This window comes from Chiloscyllium plagiosum, unplaced genomic scaffold (assembly GCF_037043375.1).
Source record: "Chiloscyllium plagiosum isolate Xiang-an unplaced genomic scaffold, Cpla_swu_hap1 HiC_scaffold_45, whole genome shotgun sequence".
In the NCBI taxonomy this organism is placed as follows: Eukaryota; Metazoa; Chordata; class Chondrichthyes; order Orectolobiformes; family Hemiscylliidae; genus Chiloscyllium; species Chiloscyllium plagiosum.
The window spans coordinates 25,125,817-25,145,759 of record NW_028270183.1 but is presented as its reverse complement, the minus strand read 5'-3'; the positions used below and the strand labels follow the sequence as shown (position 1 = coordinate 25,145,759).

At 44.3% G+C, this 19,943-nt stretch overlaps 1 protein-coding gene across 2 annotated transcripts in view; it reads right to left on the bottom strand.

Moving 5' to 3' along the window:
- map2k7 (mitogen-activated protein kinase kinase 7) overlaps positions 1–19,286 on the bottom strand; it is a 92,624-nt gene extending 73,338 nt beyond the window's left edge. For both annotated transcript variants that reach the window (XM_087983094.1, XM_087983095.1), the window contains exon 1: positions 19,151–19,286. In XM_087983094.1, coding sequence (XP_087839220.1) covers positions 19,151–19,286 — 136 coding nt within the window. The remainder of the gene's footprint in view (positions 1–19,150) is intronic.
- Positions 19,287–19,943: the final 657 nt, after the last annotated feature.

Here is a 19,943-nt window from a genome sequence, read left to right as displayed (position 1 = left end):
CTATCTATATCATTGGTACCAATATGTACAATGACCTCTGGCTGTACATGCAACAGCTCAGAGAGGTCCTTGACTCTGGCACCAGGGAGGAACCACTCCATCCTAGAGGCTCGATTGTGGCCACTGAAACACCTGTCTGTGCCCCTGACCAGCGAGTCCCCTACTACTCACGCTCGTGTGGACTTTGCTAAACCCTGCTGTACAGCACAGCCAGTTGTGGTCCCAAAGGTCTGCCTGCTGATCTTATACTCCTGAGGGGCTACCTAAGGTTTCGTGACAACTGATGTTAGACTCATTGTGTTAGGTTCTTTTCCCAAGGTTTCACACACGAGGTACAATGCGCACACACTAACTTCTGCAAACAGTTAAAGTGTATTAAAGCGTGTACAAGCTGGGTGACCCCCTTTGACCCTCTTCGCAGGCATGTGAGGTTGCGTCAAAGTGAGGCCCTGAACAAAGGAAACACATCCCTCACAGTCCATCAGCTCCTCAAATTCTGTATCTACATACTCTTTCTTCTGAGTCAAAACAGATCTAAAGTGTTCTTTTTAAACATTCTATCACTGTCCTCCAGTTTCTCACAGGACGGATTCCTTTCCCTGGTTAGTTTCTGCCCCCGTTATACTTGTAGAATATCTTGGGATTCTCCTTCACGGTGCTCACCACTGCCCTCTCTTAACTACTTTCTTAAGTTCCCTTCTGCACTTTCAGTACTTGTCTAAGGTGCCCATTGATAGGCCCCCTTTGTTACCTGTTCTATCTCACTCTCTTCCTTTTTAACTAGCCTCGAATATTCCTAGATATGCAGCATTTACTGGGCTTGTTGCACTGTATTTCACCCTAAAGGTCAAGCCTGTACTCTCAATTTTGTACTTTCATTTCTCATACTCACCTTTCTGAATGCCTCACACTATTTTGGTGCAGATTTACTCTCAAGCAGCTGCTCCTAGCCTACCTTGACCAGATCCTGCCTTATTTTAATAAAATCTGCCTTCCCCCAATTTAGAACCCTTTTTATCAGGCCATCGTTCTCCTTTTCCACAATACAGTTAAAATGTACAGTGCTTTGGTCACTAGCACTAAAATGTTCCCCCACCGTCACCTCAGACACATATCCAGCTTCATTCCCCACAATTTACTCCAGTATTGCACTCTCTCTCCTGGGATAAAAACCCCCATCCCTTCTTGAATGAAGATGTCACATTGGCTGTTTTCTCATTTTCCAGCACTCTTCCAGAATCTAAGGAATCTCGGAAGATTACTCAAAAGGAGACATGCTCCAACATAATGTAAAAATGATTGGAGCATCTTTTTTCGGGATGTGACATCACTGGTTAGGACAGCATTTGCTATTGATCCTTAATTGCCCTTTAACTAGTGATCTGCTAGGTCTACTTCAGACAGCAGTTAAGAGTCAAGATATGCTGATAGTCTAGAATCAAAAGTAATTTCTGGATTAGTGGTGATGGAAGAGCCCTTCATAGGGCTTTTGCCCGAAAGGTCGATTTCGAAGCTCCTTGGATGCTGCCTGAACTGCTGTGCTTTTCCAGCACCACTAATCCAGAATCTGGTTTGCAGCATCTGCAGTCATTGTTTTTACCTAGAATCAAAAGTAGGCCAGATCATGTAAGGGTGGCAGATTTCCTTCCCTTAAGAGCATTAGTGATCCAATGGGAATTTTCAACAATGGTTGCCATTAGGTGAACCTTTTAAATTCTAGGTTTTCGTTAAATTCAAATTTTAACTTCAATCATGGTGGGATTTGAACCCATGTCCCGTGGGATTCCATTCTGCTAGCCCAGTGACATTATCACAATACTAGTGCCTTCCCCTTTCCATCCTGAGCACAGTCTCTGACCTCAATCTCCCATAATTCTGTGGGAAGCAGAGTGGTGTCCAAGAACTGAAAGTTGAAAAATATGACATTCCTCTTTAAAACAGAGACGTGAGAGAACAGCCAGTGAGCTCGACTAGTTAATCTTCAGTTGACAGACTACCACAGTCTATAATATGGGTTAAAATTAAATAGCTCAGGGTAAACAAGGTCACTCAGTACAGGTTCCAAAAAGGCAGTTCGCAATCAACTTCTTACAACTCCTGGAAAGAAACTAATTTTCTTCTACAAATCCTTATTCTAACTCCTCTGAACCCTCTCTGCTTCAGTGGAAACAGTGGCAGTGTTGCAAGTTCAATTGTTTCTCATATCCTTACAACTTGCCTTGTAAAATGTTACCCAGGGGCACTTCTCTGAAAAAGATTTGGGAAGAAACAGCACATTCTGAAATCCCAAATCCCAGTTTGCTATGCAATCAGATCCTGTGACTGATTATCATTTTTATACTCACAATGTACAGGTTGTTCTTGCATCTTGTGATATTTCACAGACTGTTGCTAAAGACTAGCAGGCAGCAGTGAACTCCGGTTCTCCCCAAGTATGACTTAGTCACAACTTAAAGATAGCAATTTTTTTCCCAAAAATAGTAAACACTGGGTGTTCAATCTGTGTCAAAGCCAAAGAACTGACAGTCTGGACATATAACAATCCCTTCAAAACTTCAAGCTCATGCAACTTGCAGAAAACCTTTCACCATTAGTGGCCATGCATTAACAATGTTGGTCAAATAGAATGTGAAATTCACACCTGCTTGTACAGCAATTCCTCATTTAATATTGTGGCTGTGGTTCTGAAAATCACAGCTTTAAGTGAACTGCAGGATCCCAAAGGAATCAATGTTCGAGTCAAGATTATGTTGCACCAGACATGCTTTGCCCAGGAAAATGTACAAGTTCAAATACTGCATCATACATTAAAAAATAACTTGTAAACTAATATAATAAAATAAACAGTGATGCAATATTTCAAACTATATTTTAAAATTAGGCTTGGATATTTCGATTGACCAGGCGGCATATGTGGCAGAAGTTAATCTGTCGAGAGATACTAGAGTAACCAACTGTTGTCACTGGATTTGGCCCCTCAGCACAAGTTCAGAACAACAGACTGGAGAAAGTATGGGCACAACCTAAGGTATATACAGAGAGAGGGAAATAAGGTCAAGGGCAGAGGAAGAAAGCAAAGCCAGGGTGAGGAAGCAAGGTCCTGGGCGTGAAGGCGGTCATGGTGGTGGGTAGGTGGGTCGGGGGGGGGGGGCGGGGGGGGGGGGGGGAGGAGGAGGAGGAGGGAATGGGGTTTCAAGGCTAGGGGTAAAGGTGGCTGAAGTCAATGGAGAGGAGGGAAGAGAGGGACAGAGATAAATGCACTGGGTTTAGCAGCTTTAAAAGTGGATGCATCCCAAGCTATTGAGAGAGGCAAGAAGGAGGAGACATTCAATAATTTTGAAATATTTTGTTGCCAGAGGTGAGGTGCCAGAAGACTATTAATGTTGCACCATTATTAAAAGATGGGAAGTAGGGATATGCCAGGAAACCGTGTATCCTGAAGCAACTGTCAATCCATGTCACATGATTGCTTCCTATCCCACATTTTCAATGACATCAAAAACCTGACTGGTTACCTTCATACATACATAGCAAATTTGACAACTTCATACTTGTTCAAATGCTCAATTGCTTTGTCTCTGATGATAAAAAATTGTAATGCTGAATTACTAACCTGATTTACTTAAACATACCATATTGGCAACACTTATGTTATTCATGCATACATCAAATAAAGACCTTGCCTATAGCACACACTACAAGTGAACCTATTGCATGAGGGACTAGCTGGAGAAATGTTTAAAATATGTTGAATATTTAACAGATCAATGTAATCATTGAGTTCGAAATGAGTTCTGGTTTGTTTCTTAATTCTTATTTTGGACATTAGAAACACCAGTTGTTGTGGGAATAAAAGGACACTATTCCTTGCTCACCCGTAGAGTCACATTGACCAAAGGAATTAGAAAGTCACTCTCAACATGATCAGGCATTACAAAGCCTCATGTGGTTTCTGATCTCAGTTGCTGACTAATATTTGACCAGAATATATTGCAAATTTCACTGAACAAACCCAGGATAAATGGCTTTAAAAGCACCTTTTCCTCACTGACACACAGCTATTAATCAAACATATTACTCCACAGGATAAAAATTACACAAACAGTTATCATAATCTCCCTGTAGCTTGCTAGCTCAGAGTCTTGTGGTTCTGGCAGCTCACTCTTTGCCAAGCATGTGAACACAGGAACATAAGTACAGTTAGTAAGTTTGCAGATGACACCAAAATTGGAGGTGTAGTGGACAGCGAAGAGGGTTATCTCAGAATACAACAGGATCTGGACCAGCTGGGCCAATGGGCTGAGAAGTGGCAGATGGAGTTTAATCCAGATAAATGCAAGGTGCTGCATTTTGGGAAAGCAAATCTTAGCAGGACTTATACACTTAATGGTAAGGTCCTAGAGAGTGTTGCTGAACAAAGATCTTGGAATGCAGGTTCATAGCTCCTTGAAAGTGGATTCGCAGGTAGATAGGATAGTGAAGGCGGCGTTTGGTATGCTTTCCTTTATTGGTCAGAGTATTGAGTACAGGAATTGGGAGGTCATGTTGCGGCTGTACAGGACATTGGTTAGGCCACTGTTGGAATATTGCGTGCAATTCTGGTCTCCTTCCTATCGGAAAGATGCTGTGAAACCTGAAAGGATTCAGAAAAGATTTACAAGGATGTTGCCAGGGTTGGAGGATTTGAACTACAGGGAGAGGCTGAACAGGCTGGGGCTATTTTCCCTGGTCCGTCGGAAGCTGAGGGATTACCTTATAGAGGTTTATAAAATCATGAGTATGGATAGGGTGAATAGACAAGGTCTTTTCCCTGGGGTGAAGGAGTCCAGAACTAGAGGGCATAGGTTTAGGGTGAGAAGGGAAAGATATAAAAGAGACATAAGGGGCAACTTTTTCCACACAGAGGGTGGCACGTGTATGGAATGAGCTGCCAGAGGAAGTGGTACAATTGCAACATTTAAAAGGCATTTGGATGGGTATTTAAATAGGAAGGGTTTGGAGGGATATGGGCCAGATGCTGACAAGTGGGATAGCTTGGATTGGGATATCTGGTTGGCACAGGCGGGTTGGACCGAAAAGGTTTGTTTCCGTGCTGTACATCTCTATGTCTCTAAGTTTCCCATACTGCATGGCAGTTGATGTTAGTATTATTCAGTTGTCATATGACTGAATTTGTTAAGATCGGTCCCACTACTGAGGCTGGACACAGACTTGTGAATTCTGTTCCTGCTGGTTTGTCCGTAGCCCTAGCTGAAACATACCTGCTCAGTATGTAGTTCAGTGCTCTCCTTGTTTAGTATATATTTCTGATCCTCACACCCCTTTCATTCTCATGGCACTTGATATTTATTCAGGACAAATACCAATAACCTCGGTTCTTGGGAAATGAACTGAGGGGCTAAGAAGCAGATAGGCTCAGGATACCAAGTACAAACAGCATCTAAATTGACTTTCTACAAATTTACCTTCAGTGAGGTGGCAAGACATAGCACTTTTTTAACAAAAGAATTCATTCACGGGATGTGGCCATCACTGGCTGGGTGAGGAACTCTAACTTTGACCTCGGTTCAGAGCTCACAACATAAAATGCAACTTACATGGCAAACAGAAGTGAGAGCTGTTTTTACTCCTCACCATAAACATGCTAGAAATCTACTGAGTTCTATTTTTAGCAACAAACAAACTAAATTTAGACTGCAAAGTTATTTCCTGGTTTCTTAAAGCTTTGGTCGTGTCCTCTGACATGTTCAAATGCTTTAAATCTTTTCAACTAAATACAAGAAACACCACAGTTCTCTGCACAAAGTCTATTCCCTGACCAGCCATTCCATTCCATCCCTCTCTCCCGTGACTCTCAACCTGGTGTCAAGCTTGACGAGGAGAATAGCTTCTGACCAAGTATCCATGCCATCACTAAGTCCTCTTATTTCCACTTCTTTAATTGTGCCCAGCTCAACCCTGCCTCACTTCACCAGCACCTCTGAACTTGCCTCCTTCACACACTCCTGTTTGGCCTCCTATCGTCTACATTCTGTAATCTGGGCCATCCAAAACTCTCTCACCACTGTCTGCATGCGTCAAACCCCAACCACCTATCACTCCTTGTTTGCACCAAGTTATCCTCACCTTTAAAATGCTCACTTTCACAATTCACCTCCAACTGCAGGCCTGCCCCTCTGGATCTTTGCTCTTGTCTCCAGACCCACAGTCTACCAGTCACCTGGTTTCATTCAAATCATAACCTTCAGCATTTTGGATTGAGTTGCTCCATCATTGCACCATGCTGTCTTAGATCCTGGACTCCCGTTCCTAAATCTCTGTACTTCACTTCCCTTCTTTAACACACTGCCCACTGTTTTATTATGTTTCTGGAGATCATTTATTACAGTACAGGCTGCACAGAAATATAAGGTGTCCCTGTTGATGTGAAATGGTGTAACGTTGAGACAGTGTAAACAAGGTGACAATGACACAGAGCAGGGCATGTAGCACCATATATCCAATTAAAGCCAGAGACCAGTACCTGTACTAGGAGACAGTAATCTTACTAGGTTAATCTTCCAGATGCTTACAGGCTAATCCTTTGGGGCATGGATTCAACTGCCACCACAGAAGCTGATAGAACGTAAATGTAATTAGTTAATCAATCAGATTTGAATTGAGAGCTGGTCTTTGTGACCAGCTGGTGACCATTGTTGATTATTGTAAAAGTACAACCAGTGCACTAATACCCTTTCAAAAAGAAAACTTCCGATCCTTACCCGGTCTGGCCTACATGTGACTCCAGACTCTCCACAGCCTTGTTGATTTATAACTGCTCTCTTATCTGGCCTGGCAAGCCTCTCGCCTTTAGTAATTTAGGATGGGGAACAAAAGCTGCCCTTGCCAGTGACACCCAGATCACATCAATGGGTGTTTTTAAACTGACGAATGATGGCCAGTGACATCATGTAGCCATCTGAAGCTGCAATAACTGGGAAGGGAAATTGATGAAATCTGAATCTACAGTAAGGATAGAAACACATAAAACCTGACACCTCACACCCATTCACTGCAGACTACTCTTACTGCAGTAGAGTTTGCAATAACACCCAGTCACATTTCAGCATTCAGTTCCAGAGACGGGGTTTACATTAATGTGTGTGCCCGCAGTTCTGAAGTTTGGTTTCTGTTGCACACATCGTCATAACCTTCTATTTGGGCACGCTTTCAGATCAAATATCGCAACACAAGAAAACACACACACAGCAGATTTTTATCCTATCAGAAAAAGATTGGTAAGGAGACAGTGCGAATGGATGCATGCTGGCAGGACAAGTAACACTCATCCTATTCAGGAAAGTGCACTTGTGCATATTTACAGGCACCAACACAGATAATGAGGGTTTCTTGTGGCATAGTTGTAGTATCCCGACCAGTGAGCCACGAGATCTGGCTTCAACTCTGACCTGGTCCAGAAATGTGTAATAGCATGTACGAAGATTGATTTAAAAATGTTCAAGCATAGAGAATGCTGGAGAAACTCAGCAGGTCTGGCAGCATCAGTGGAGAGAGAAACAGAGATAACATTTCGAGAACGTTCTTTAGAGCCCAGTTTTCGCCAACATTTTGTTTTATTTCAGATTTCCAACATCTCCTGTATTTTGCCTTTATAAATACGTCCAAAGCTCTTAAACCTATGTCTCCATGACAAACAAAGATTCAGAACCTGAGTTTCAGAGGTTTACTGAGCTGGCAAAGAAATATCCCACATCAGTTTAAATCACACCTTTATTCATGAATCTGAATGCAGGGATAGCTCTTCATTGCAACTTCCTTGCTCTCATATCAAACACTACTGACTCACAGTTCAACAGGAGAAAGTGAGGTCTGCAGATGCTGGAGATCAGAGCTGAAAATGTGTTGCTGGAAAAGCGCAGCCGGTCAGGCAGCATCCAAGGAGCAGGAGAATCGACGTTTCGGGCATAAGCCCTTCTTCAGGAAACTTCAGTGTGACTGAAGGGTTAAATCATTTCATTAAAATGTAAAATCTAAAATGTCTTCATGCTCAAGGACAATTTCAGTTAATAAACACTAAACGTATGCTGCCCCTGTCACATTGGCCCTGCGACAGAGCAGCACTTCCTATGGACTGTCCCAAAGAAATATAGAGAACAGGAGCAAGAGGAGGCCACTCAGCCCTTCCAGCCTGCTCCACTATTCAATATGATCACAGCTAATCATCCAACCTAGTATCCCGTTCCCGATTTCTCCCATACAGTTGGATCTCTTTAGCCCGAAGAAATATATCTATCACCCTCTTGAAAACATTCAGCTGTTTGGCCTCAACCGCTTTCCATAGCAGAGAATTCTGCAGGTTCATCACGCTCTGGGTGAAGAAATTCTCCCCATCTCAGCCCTAAATGGCATATCATTAAACTGCGACAAGCTGGTCATCGGGAATAATCCTCCTGCATTTACCCTGTCCAATCACAGAGCTATAGAGATGTACAGGACAGAAACAGACCCTTCGCTCCAACCAGTCCATGCTGACCAGATATCCCAACCCAATCTAGTCCCACCTGCCACCATCCGGCCCATATCCCTCCAAACCCTTCCTATTCATATACCCATCTAAATGCCTTTTAAATGTTACAATTGTACCAGCCTCCACCACTTCCTCTGGCAGCTCATTCCATACACGTACCACCCTCTGTGTGAAAAAGTTACCCCTTAGGTCTCTTTTATATCTTTCCCCTCTCACCCTAAACCTATGCCCTCTAGTTCTGGGCTCCCCCACCCCAGGGAAAAGACTTTCTCTATGTACCCTATCCATATCTCTCATGATTTTGTAAACCTCTATGGTCACCCCTCAGCCTCTGCGCTCCAGGGAAAACAGCCCCAGCCTGTTCAGCCTCTCCCTGTAGCTCAAATCCTCCAACCCTGGCAACATCCTTGTAAATCTTTTCTGAAGCCTTTCAAGTTTCATGTTAGGATTTTATAGGTTTCTATGAAACCTCTCCTCATGTATCTAAACCCCAGTGAATGTAGTCTGAACTGATATATTCTCAATTCAGCATCAGCCCTGACATCCCAGGAACCAGTCCAGCAAGTCTTTGCTGCTCTCTCTCTCTCCATTGTCAGGCCATCCTTCCTCAGATAAAGGAGATCAAAACTGTGCACAACTCTCCAAATGTGGGCTCACCCAGGCCCTGTTCCATTGCAGCAAGACATTCCTGCTCTTGTACTCGAATCATCTGACAGCACAACACACTCTCAGAACTGCCCTTCCGAGATGCAATGCTCTTTCGGCACTAAGGTATTCTGTCGCTGTATTTTGGGAACACTTCTTTAATCGCGATTAGTTGGAATTTGTGCCCTTCATGTGTGTTTCTTCTATTTTGTTCTTAACACTGCTACACATGCGGTTTAAAATCTTCAATTTCATTACTTCTGCTTTATTTCTGACAGGGCTTTTGCAATTACTTTGTCCAATATTTCATATCTCTTTGTCTTTACTGTTATATCCTTTATATCATTGCTGACCATTTCTCTTGCCATGTGTTGGCCACGGCTTGGTTGGTTGTTAGTTCTTTTGCTTCTCAATCACACTGTTCAAGATTATTCCTGGTCATGAGTGTACAAATCGACGGGACTGTTCCCAGTCATACTGTTCAAGATTATAGGTAAAAACAATGACTGCAGATGCTGGAAACCAGATTCTGGATCTGTGGTGCTGGAAGAGCACAGCAGTTCAGGCAGCATCCGAGAAGCAGTAAAATCGACGTTTCGGGCAAAAGTCCTTCATCAGGAATACAGGCAGAGAGCCTGAAGAGGGTGGGGGTGGGGAGAAAGTAGCATAGAGTACAATAGGTGAGTGGGGGAGGGGATGAAGGTGTTAGGTCAGGGAGGAGAGGGTGGAGTGGATAGGTGGAAAAGAAGATAGGCAGGTAGGACAAGTCATGGGGACAGTGCTGAGCTGGAAGTTTGGAACTAGGGTGAGGTGGGGGAAGGGGAAATGAGGAAGCTGTTGAAGTCCACATTGATGCCCTGGGATTGCAGTGTTCCGAGGTGGAAGATGAGGCGTTCTTCCTCCAGGTGTCTGGTGGTGAGAGAGCGGCGGTGAAGGAGGCCCAGGACCTCCATGTCCTCGGCAGAGTGGGAGGGGGAGTTGAAATGTTGGGCCACGGGGCGGTGTGGTTGATTGGTGCGGGTGTCCCGGAGATGTTCCCTAAAGCGCTCTGCTGGGAGGCATCCAGTCTTCCCAATGTTCACGATTATCCCTGGTCATGAGTGTACAAATCGATGGGGCTGTTGTTTGGATGAGACATTAAACTGAGGGCCAAACTCCCGACACAAGTGGATGGTAACAATTTTGTGACACAATTTTGAAGAAGACCTATGGAGTTCTCTCTAGTGTCCTAATCAATAATCATCCTTTAATCAACATCACAATAAACAGATTATCTATCATACTATCCCTATCACTTTGTTGTTTGTGAAAGATTGTTTGAGTGCGTATTGACTGCCATATTTCCTGCATTACAGCAGTGATTATTCTTCAAAAGATACTTTATTGCCTGTGAATCCCTTTGAAATGTTCAGCGCATCTGATAAGTGCTATGTAAATGCAAGTCTTCCTTACCCTCTATTGTATTTAATTTTAGTTCATTATTTTATCCATCCACTAGGTGTTAAGTTGAGGTGTAATCCATCTCAGTGTACGGGTGCTGGCGTTTCTTTAAGCACTTGCACTCTGTCGCTGTTCATTGTCAAATAGTGGAGGATTTCTTTGCATGTGAAATTTTGCTTCTGGGACCAACACACATCTTTGCTGGTTCAAAAGAAGATGTGGGAATAGGATTTAAACAGGATTATTTGTTTAAAAGTAATCTTCCTGGTTTTACAAAAAAAATCCAAAGCAGTATATTTATCCTCAGGGGTTTTGACTGAGAATAGTCAATTCATTGAATGAAGACACAGTTGAAACAAGCAGCTGCTTGAAGCTCTTCCAGTTGTTGAGCAGAAATGGTAAAACATACTGTCTAATGTCTGCCATAAACTAAAGTCACTGATCCTAGTTTGTTAAGCAGTCTGTGATGAATCAACACTGCAGAAGACAGCAACTGCTTTCTGTCAGGCTGCGTAAAATCACAACTTGATTGACTCGTTAATTTCCCAGCCTCACTAACTAAATAACCGCTCACCACCCTCGGCTCCTCCTGGGTTGCATAAACAAGTGAACCAGCCATGAAAATACCACGCTGAGTTGACAGCTTCGCTACGGCACGGCAGTGCTGTGTAAAAGGGGCATTGTAATACGAGCTCCCTCGGCTGGCGAGGTAGCAGCTGCAGTGTTGGTACACCCAAGTAATCTGGAGACAGTGAGAGTTAGCATGTCCTGTGATCTCAGGTCAACAAAGCACAAAAACAACTGTTTACTGGCAACCTCAGTCTTTTTAGGATTTTGGGTGCCATTTTCTGGAGGTTCACCATATCTCACACTTTACTGGCCGCTAATGTGGGTGGTAACCTGCAGTCCTGCCTCTGCCACTCTAAGATAGGCATTTAAAGTATTATCTCGCTGACTTGTTGGTGCTTCCCCTATCCTGGGGAAAATGATTGTATTTGCAGGACAATGATTAAGATCAGATCAAATCAATAAAGCTCTGCTAAAAGTGGTGCAAGATGAAGGAGTTTCTCTCACGTAATGCTTTCCACTGGATAGTAACCTCAGACACCTGATTCTGAGAGAGAGTTCGGACAAGCAGGGGATCGAAGGTTGGGACTCTTAGTCAAAGCTGATGAATCAGCATTTCTCCTTTCATTGCTTTTCGACCTGAACCTTGTAAAGGTCCTGGCCGATGTTCCCTGTAAGTGGCATGCAGAGCCACTGTAAGGTTCCATATCTGAAGGTTGGAGTTATCATGCCAATGTGGCATAGACTTGCAGTTCCAGAGGTCACTGCTGTGCATGGACCCTGGAGGCCAGTTCAGTTGAAAAGATAAAGAGAGAGAATGCTGATCTAGGCAGTATAGGGATGTGGTCTGCACCCAAAGGCTGGCATAGGACAGTATAAGACAGTGGGATCTAGGAATAGCGGGAGGCCATTCAACTCAGCAAGCCTGATCCATTATTCAGTAAGAGATGACCAATGGATGATTCAATGATCATGGCTGATCTGATAAACCTTCACTTTACTTCCCTGCCCTTTCCCTCAAGCTGATGAATCCCTTACTGATTGATTAAAATTCTGTCCATCTCAGCATTGCATATACCCTTTAGAAAGTTTCTGTTAGGTCTCTACATTTCAGGCAATGCATTCCTGATCCTAAGTATCCTCACTTATTCAGGTGAAATTAACTTCTGCAACAATTACACAATACCTGCAGTACAGTCTTTATATATGTGAGTCATCTACTAGCTCTCATATTCTGAAAAGGCCTTTGCCCTGCCCACCACCCATCCCTGGTATCCACCTTTCCCTAGATCCTTATTCTTTTTGCCTCATGCATCAAGTCTGTCCTTAAATGCTTAGAATCATGGAATCCTCACAGTCTGAACTGCCCTTCCAAGATGCAATGCTCCTTCAGCACTGGATTCCCAATAGTACAGTGCTCCCTCTGTACTGTCCAGCTGACAGAGTAATGCTCCCTCTGCACTGGCCTTCCAACAGCACAGCATTCCCACTCTTCTGTTCCTCCAACATTGCAATGCTCCCTCTGTATGAAGAAACAGTTTGTTGAAGCACATAGCATTGAAGGTATGGGCTTGAAGGTTAGTACTGCTGCTTCACAGCACCAAGGACCCAGGTTCAATTCCCTACTCAGGTGACTGCCTGTGTGGAGTTTGCACATCCTTCCCTCGTCTGCGTGGGCTTCCTTTGGGTGCTCTGGTTTCCTCTCTCAGTCCCGAGATGTGCAGGTTGGGTAGATTGGCCATATTAAATTGCCCATCGTGTCCAAGCAATAGCCATGGGAAATGCAGAGTTCCAGGGGCAGGGTAGGGGAGTAAGTCTGGGTGGGATGCTCTTCAGAGGGTCAGTGTGGACCCGATGGGCTGAGTGGGAATGCTGTGCTGTGGGAAGGCCAGTGCAGAGGGAGCATTACTCTGTTAGCAGGACAGTACAGAGGGAGCACTGTACTATTGGGAACCCAGTGCTGAAGAAGCATTGCATCTTGGAAAGTTAGTTCAGACTGTGAGGATTCCAATCATGCAACACAGATGAAGGTTGCTCAGCTCATCATATATTTCTGCCTCTTTTGGAGAGCAATCCAGTTTGTCACACTTGCCACATTTTATTTCCACATCCTTGATTTTTTTTTTCCCCCACCTTCAACTATTTATCTGGTTAAGTGATATAATTCCCTCCCTAATGGTATTATGGGTCTACCTACAGTCCAGGGACTGCAGAAGTTCAAGAAGCCAACTCCTCACCACCTTCCGTAGGACAACTAGGGATGAGCAGTAAATGCCGGCCAGCCAGCAATGTCCATGCCCTGCAAGTGAATATAAAAATCTATAATATGGTGGCCATGAGACCTTTCCACATGTTGGTGGTCTACACATATTCCAGGCTCTTCAGAAGGAACTGGGAATTTGACAGGAAGAAAAGGAGCAGCATTGCTAAACTCCAGCGGTGAAGGTGTGTAAGACAGTGGAAATACCATGGCGGGGCTAAGGAGGCAGCAAAGGATTCAAGATTTTGGCAAGAGTTGGCAATACAGATCTTTATCGGCGTCACATGGAGCTGCAGGTTTATAAAATAGAAAAGTATATGTTTCAATAAAATTTCCTGTAATGTCCTGAGTGGTCTTCAAGAGGGTAGATGGAGAGAGAATGTTTCTTCTCATGGTCAAATCTAGAACTAGGGATTCGCTGCTTAAAAAATAAAGTGTCGCCCACTTAATACAGGGATTAGAACAAGATTTTTTTCCTTCCAGAGGGCTGAATCTTTTTGGAAGTCTCTGCTTCCACCACCTTCTCATGAAGGGTCCATGAATATTTTTAAAGCAATGGTAAATTGATTTCTCATGAGCAAAGGTGAGCAGGATTACAGATCCCACATTACAATCAGATCAATCATGATTTTATTAAATAAGACCATAAGACACAGGAGCTGAAATTAGGCCAGTCAGCCCATCGGAGTCTGCTCTGCTATTCAATCATGGCTGATAAGTTTCTCCCGGTAACCCTTGATCCTCAAGAACCTATCTCAGTGTTAAATCTACTCAATGACCTGGCCTCTACCGCCTTCTGTGGCAGTGAACTCCATAGATTCACCGCTCTCTGCCTGAAGAAGTTTCACCTTATCTCCACTCTAAAACGTTGTCTCTTTACTCTGAGGCAGTGTCCTCGGATCCTAGTCTCTCCAACCAAGGGAAACATCTTCCCAACATCCACTCTGTCTAGGCCATTCAATATTCTGTATGTTTCAATTAGATCCCCACCCCGCCTCGCCCCGACTCATCCTTCTAAACTCCATTGAGCATAGACACAGAATCCTCGTATATTAAGCTTTTCATTCCTGGGACCATTCTCGTAAACTTCCTCTGAACACGCTCCAGGGTCAGTACATCCTTCATGAGATATAGGGTTCAAAACGGTGCACAATACTCCAAATGTAGTCTGACCAGAGTCTGATAGAGCCTCAGAAGGACACCCCTGCTTTTATACTAAAGTCCTCTCAAAATAAATGCTATCATTGCATTTGCCTTCCCTAACGACTGACTCAACCTGCAAATTTACCTTGACAGAATGGGTGGCACAGTGGTTAGCACTGCTGCCTCACAGCGACAGAGACTCAGATAGAATTCCCGCCTCAGGCGACTGACTGTGTGGAGTTTGAACATTCTCCCCGTGTCTGCGTGGGTTTCCTCTGGGTGCTCCAGTTTCCTCCCACAGTCCAAAGATGTGCAGGTCAGGTGAACTGGCCATGCTAAATTGTCCGTAGTGTTAGGCAAAGGGGTAAATGTAGGGGAATGGGTGGGTTGCGCTTCGGTGGGTCGGTGAGGACTTGTTGGGCCGAAGGGCCTGTTTCCACACTGGAAGTAATCTAATCTAAGAAGAATCCTGGACTAGAATTGGCGAAGCAAACTCAACGGCTCCTGTTCCATGTTCATTGGGAAATAAGGAATGCATATAGCAGAGCAGTGGTTATGGCAGATTGAGGGATGCAGAACAGCTTGTGCAATAAATGCAGGACACCTCGAAAATTAATTTGGACTAATATACTGAATGAGTATACTCTTGAGCTAACAAGTCTTGAGGCCATACCAGTTTTGGCAATGAATTAGGATTTGTTTGCTCACTGACTGGATGGCCCACCTTGTGAACAATGACAGGATAAATGAATTTGCAAGAGAAAGTCAAGTCACAAAGATATGAAAGTGAAGTGAGGAGTGGAGAAATAAACTGCTTCTCTATTAAAGAATTCTATAATAATCTGCTTTATCATTTGTTCAATCTTTCATGGTATGACCCTTTCCACTAAACTTCATAATTTCGATTCCAACAGATCATTTTAGATGGTTTTTAAATTCAATCCTCCAAATTATTTTCAGCCTCCATTGTATTAATACTGCTTTATCCTTTTCTTCCACAGTGACATATGCAGTTCATCAATAAGTCTGCCATTTTCATTACAGTCTCACCTACAACTGCAATTCATGTGGTAAAAGAATTCAAAAAGGGAGACAGAGAAATTCTTTCCTCTGGCAGACAATTCCAGATCAAAGGGGCACAACTTTAAAACTGGAGCTTAGCTCCAAGAAGCAAAGTCAGTAAAAGTCACTGTGAAACAGTTTGATTGCTGTTAAAAACCTAACTGGTTCACTCATGTCATTTGGGGGAAACATGTGCCATGGTCAACCAGTCACTGCAGCCCCACACTAATGTGGCTCATTCTGGTGCAGTAAGCCATTGTTCAACTCAAAGTTGCTCAAATTCTTCTCAGATGAACAGAATTTGGAAAATAATCAACATTGCCAGTACCATCTTGAAAGTGAATTCTAAAAATTTATTTCTAAAGAACATCATTCAACAAATAAAAATCTTCACCCCTTTGAAACTTTTAAATTTCAGCCTGCAGTGTACCTAGCAGAAGTTGCCACAAGTTAGAAAGCTATTCAGTCAATTGCTGGGGATGCCCAGGGCACAAGCTGCGAACAGAGACTAATTTAGACCTTTATCATTTGCCTGATCTCAAAGCACCTGTAGTATCATAGAGTCTTTTCAATTATTGTATATTATCACTAAGCATTAATCTCCTGATTCAGACACCATTATCACATTCAGCAGGAATATCATAAATGCCAAAGCCACCCATACATATATTTTTAAGGATTTGAATACTTAAGTAGACATAGCATGGCCTAGGATATCAATAACCATTTCACACTACCCTCCCGCGTACCCATCTTTGTCATAACACTGAATATACATAAACAAAGGCCCATGAAGTACAAGGGATGCTACTGAGCCTACTCTATCCATTCATCTATTATTTCGAAAGGCCACAGCTCCCCTCTTTGCTATTCTATGAAGGCCTGCTTGATCACCATATGTAAAGAATCTCTTGGAATCAGTCCAAAACTTACCTTTCATGGTGTGACCCTGTCTCCGCCCTTTCCACTCTAATTATTTAGACTTCATAATTTCCATTCCAACAGATCATTTTAGAAGATTGTTTTTTTTTCCTATATCTATGCCTCCATATAAGGAACAGATGAGACAGCGCCTAACACCTGGTGATATTCTTCCAACAGGTTTGCAGATGTGAAAGTTATTTTGCCCAAGGCAAAGATTTTTTTTTCTTGCTTGGCTATGTTGATGCAGGCAGTAATGTGTTCCAAATATATTACAGGTACTCAAGCTCAAATGAATTACTGGTGAATTATTGTAAAGAATTTCTGATATATCAAAGGTACATTTAACCTAAGTAAATCTTAAACCTACAACTGTCATTAAGCCATCCAAACAATACCTTGATCCCCGATAGTTAGACTTATTGGATACGGTTACTGAAGAAAAGACAGGTCTTCAAAAATCTGACACTAACAGCAACACAATAGCCAATGAAATTTGGACTCCCCCCACCCCCCCTCCAAACAATTTAAGGTTTGACTCACATTATGTAGTAGTTTCAGAAACCATTACACGTAGGCATGAATACATGTATCAGATGACTACCTAAACCAGCCCATCAACTTCCACAAACTGTTAATCCAACTGTCTGCGTTAGGAAGCTGTGTTTTACGATTCTTCTTCCACCAATGACATTGCTGCATAATCACACGATGCATGTCTGATTGACACTCCCTACTCAACATTCAAGTGCCATGCCTGCAACATGTACTCTCCTCATAACTCTCACCCTCTCCCCTCATAACTAACACTCAGACAACACTACACAACAAGCAGCCTTGCTAACCAAAGTCTGCAAGTGGGATCACAGCATTGTTTTGATCTTACAAGATCTGCACTGTGGAGTTAATTACCGTTTTGCAAGACATTCTGCAGGTTCAGCCCATGTAAAGAGGCTTGGTTAGTGACTTTAATTGCTGACTCGCTAAATAGATACACACTGAAAAAAAGCATTACTCAGATTCTTAATATATTCAGTAACAGTAAATACTGTTTAGCATAGTCAAAACTTGGACTGATACTTTCTGAAACCTGTCTGAGGGAAGTGATCTGTTGCAGGTTTAAACTACAACTGGTCAGTTGCTGCTGGGGTCAACCACAGATCATCAGTAATCAAAACAATGTATTACACTCCAAACCAGAAATACTCAAATAATCTGCTCCAATACTGGTATTAATAAGCAGCAATTCTAACTGGAGAGAATTCAAGTTATGACACGTTAAATAATGTACAAGTACAGAGCCATGACACAGACCAACCATTATTGTTTCAAACGGCAAGAAGGCTTGAAATACCAAAGAGCTACTTCTGCTCTTAATTCCTATGCCTGTACCTATCACCTTACATCAAAGTACAAGGAATCTACCTCAGGAAAGTCTATGTCTTGCACTTGTTGGGGGAATATCCGAATCAGCAAAACACTCCTAAATTCACCCCCCAAGCAATCAGCACATGGATATACTTTTACCTTGGTACAAAGTTAGCTCACAATCATTTGAAAACCCATAGGGACGTAAGGACCATAATGTGCAGAGATGGACGAATACAATTTTATAAATACTCCAGAGGAAAAACCCTCAGTCTCTCTTCCTTCTTTCAACACACACTTTAATAATTCTCTTTGATTAAACCAGTTAGCCAGGCAGGGGTCGCCAGTTTTCTGTGACAGTGAGTGTTTTCCACAATTAAATGTCCCAGATAAAGAAGAGGGGTGTTGCTAATGGGATGGGAGGGGGTGACAATCAAGTGACTTCCAGAAACCCAGGAAATTATAACAGGACAGGAGAATGGGGGGGGCTGCAGGCCTGGGAGGGGAGAGGGAGGTTGAGAACATCCAGACACCCACGGCTGGAGGGAGATAAGGGGCAGCCTGAGTCCCTGGGAGCCCACTGTTTATAAATAAACAAACAACACTCAGAGGCCCAGAGAGCAACTTCCGCTCACCCTCACAGACCAAGGTCTGCCCGGAAGTCCCACCCACACACCCGCCTCCTCCCTGCCGCCCATTGGACGGCAGCGCTGATTGATGGGCCGCGCGGCCAGACGATTGGCTGACAGCGACGTCAATCAGAGCAGACCAGGCCGGGCCTCCCGACCCTGCCCGAGGAGCAGCCGGCGGATGGCCGCCCGGCCCCAGCCCAGCTCTGCAGTCAGTCGGGAGCCTCAGAGAGCACACTGTGAGGGGATCCTCCCCCCGGTTTCTGTGAGAATCCGGTCCCCGATCTAACGGCCGCAGCTCGCGACCACCACCCCCCAACCCCGTGACAACATCCAGCTAAGCCCCGCCCCCCCCGGGGCTGTCATTGGACGGAACCGCCGAATGACGCGGTCTCCGGCGGCCAGCCCGCGCCCCGATTGGCCGAGGCGACCGCCCGTCATCCGCCGACCCCGCCCAGTAGGGTGACGCAGGCGCGTTTCCGCTGTCAGGCGGCGGGGGCCGCGGCCGGGGCCGGAGCGCAGGGGGCCCCCTGTCCTCACACAAACCGTTCCCGGTCACGGGCCGCACCCGCAGAACCGTGCGCTTACTGGGTCTGGGCCTCCTCGGGCTGGAGGGCGAGCTCATGTCGAGCGAGAGGTCGATACGGCGCCGCGCTTCGCGGTTCTCCTGTTTCAGCTTGGCTTCCAGGCGCGACAGCTTCTGCTCCAGGGAGGACGCCGCCATCTTAGCGCGATACAGGGAGCGGGCAGTGCGCAGGCGCCAGCTGCAGGCTCGCTCACGTGACCATCCCGCGCCCTCCCCGCGGGCAGGTCCACACATCAGCCCTTCCTGAACAAGGCTCGACACCCGAAACCTCGGCTCTCCTGATCCACCCATGCTGCACGGCCTGCTGCGTTTTTCCAGCACCACATTTTCCAACTCTGGGACTCCAGCATCTGCAGTCCTCACTTCCTCCCAACAGCAATCCTCCACTCAATATACAACACTGTGCAATATCCAACACTCAATATACAACACCGTGCAATATCCACCACTCAATATACAACACCGTGCAATATCCACCACTCAATATACAACACCGTGCAATATCCTCCACTCAATATACAACACCGTGCAATATCCACCACTCAATATACAACACCGTGCAATATCCACCACTCAATATACAACACTGTGCAATATCTACACAGCAGCAATCCACCACTCAATATACAACACCGTGCAATATCCTCCACTCAATATACAACACTGTGCAATATCCAACACTCAATATACAACACCGTGCAATATCCACAACTCAATATACAATACCGTGCAATATCCACCACTCAATATACAACACCGTGCAATATCCACAACTCAATATACAATACCGTGCAA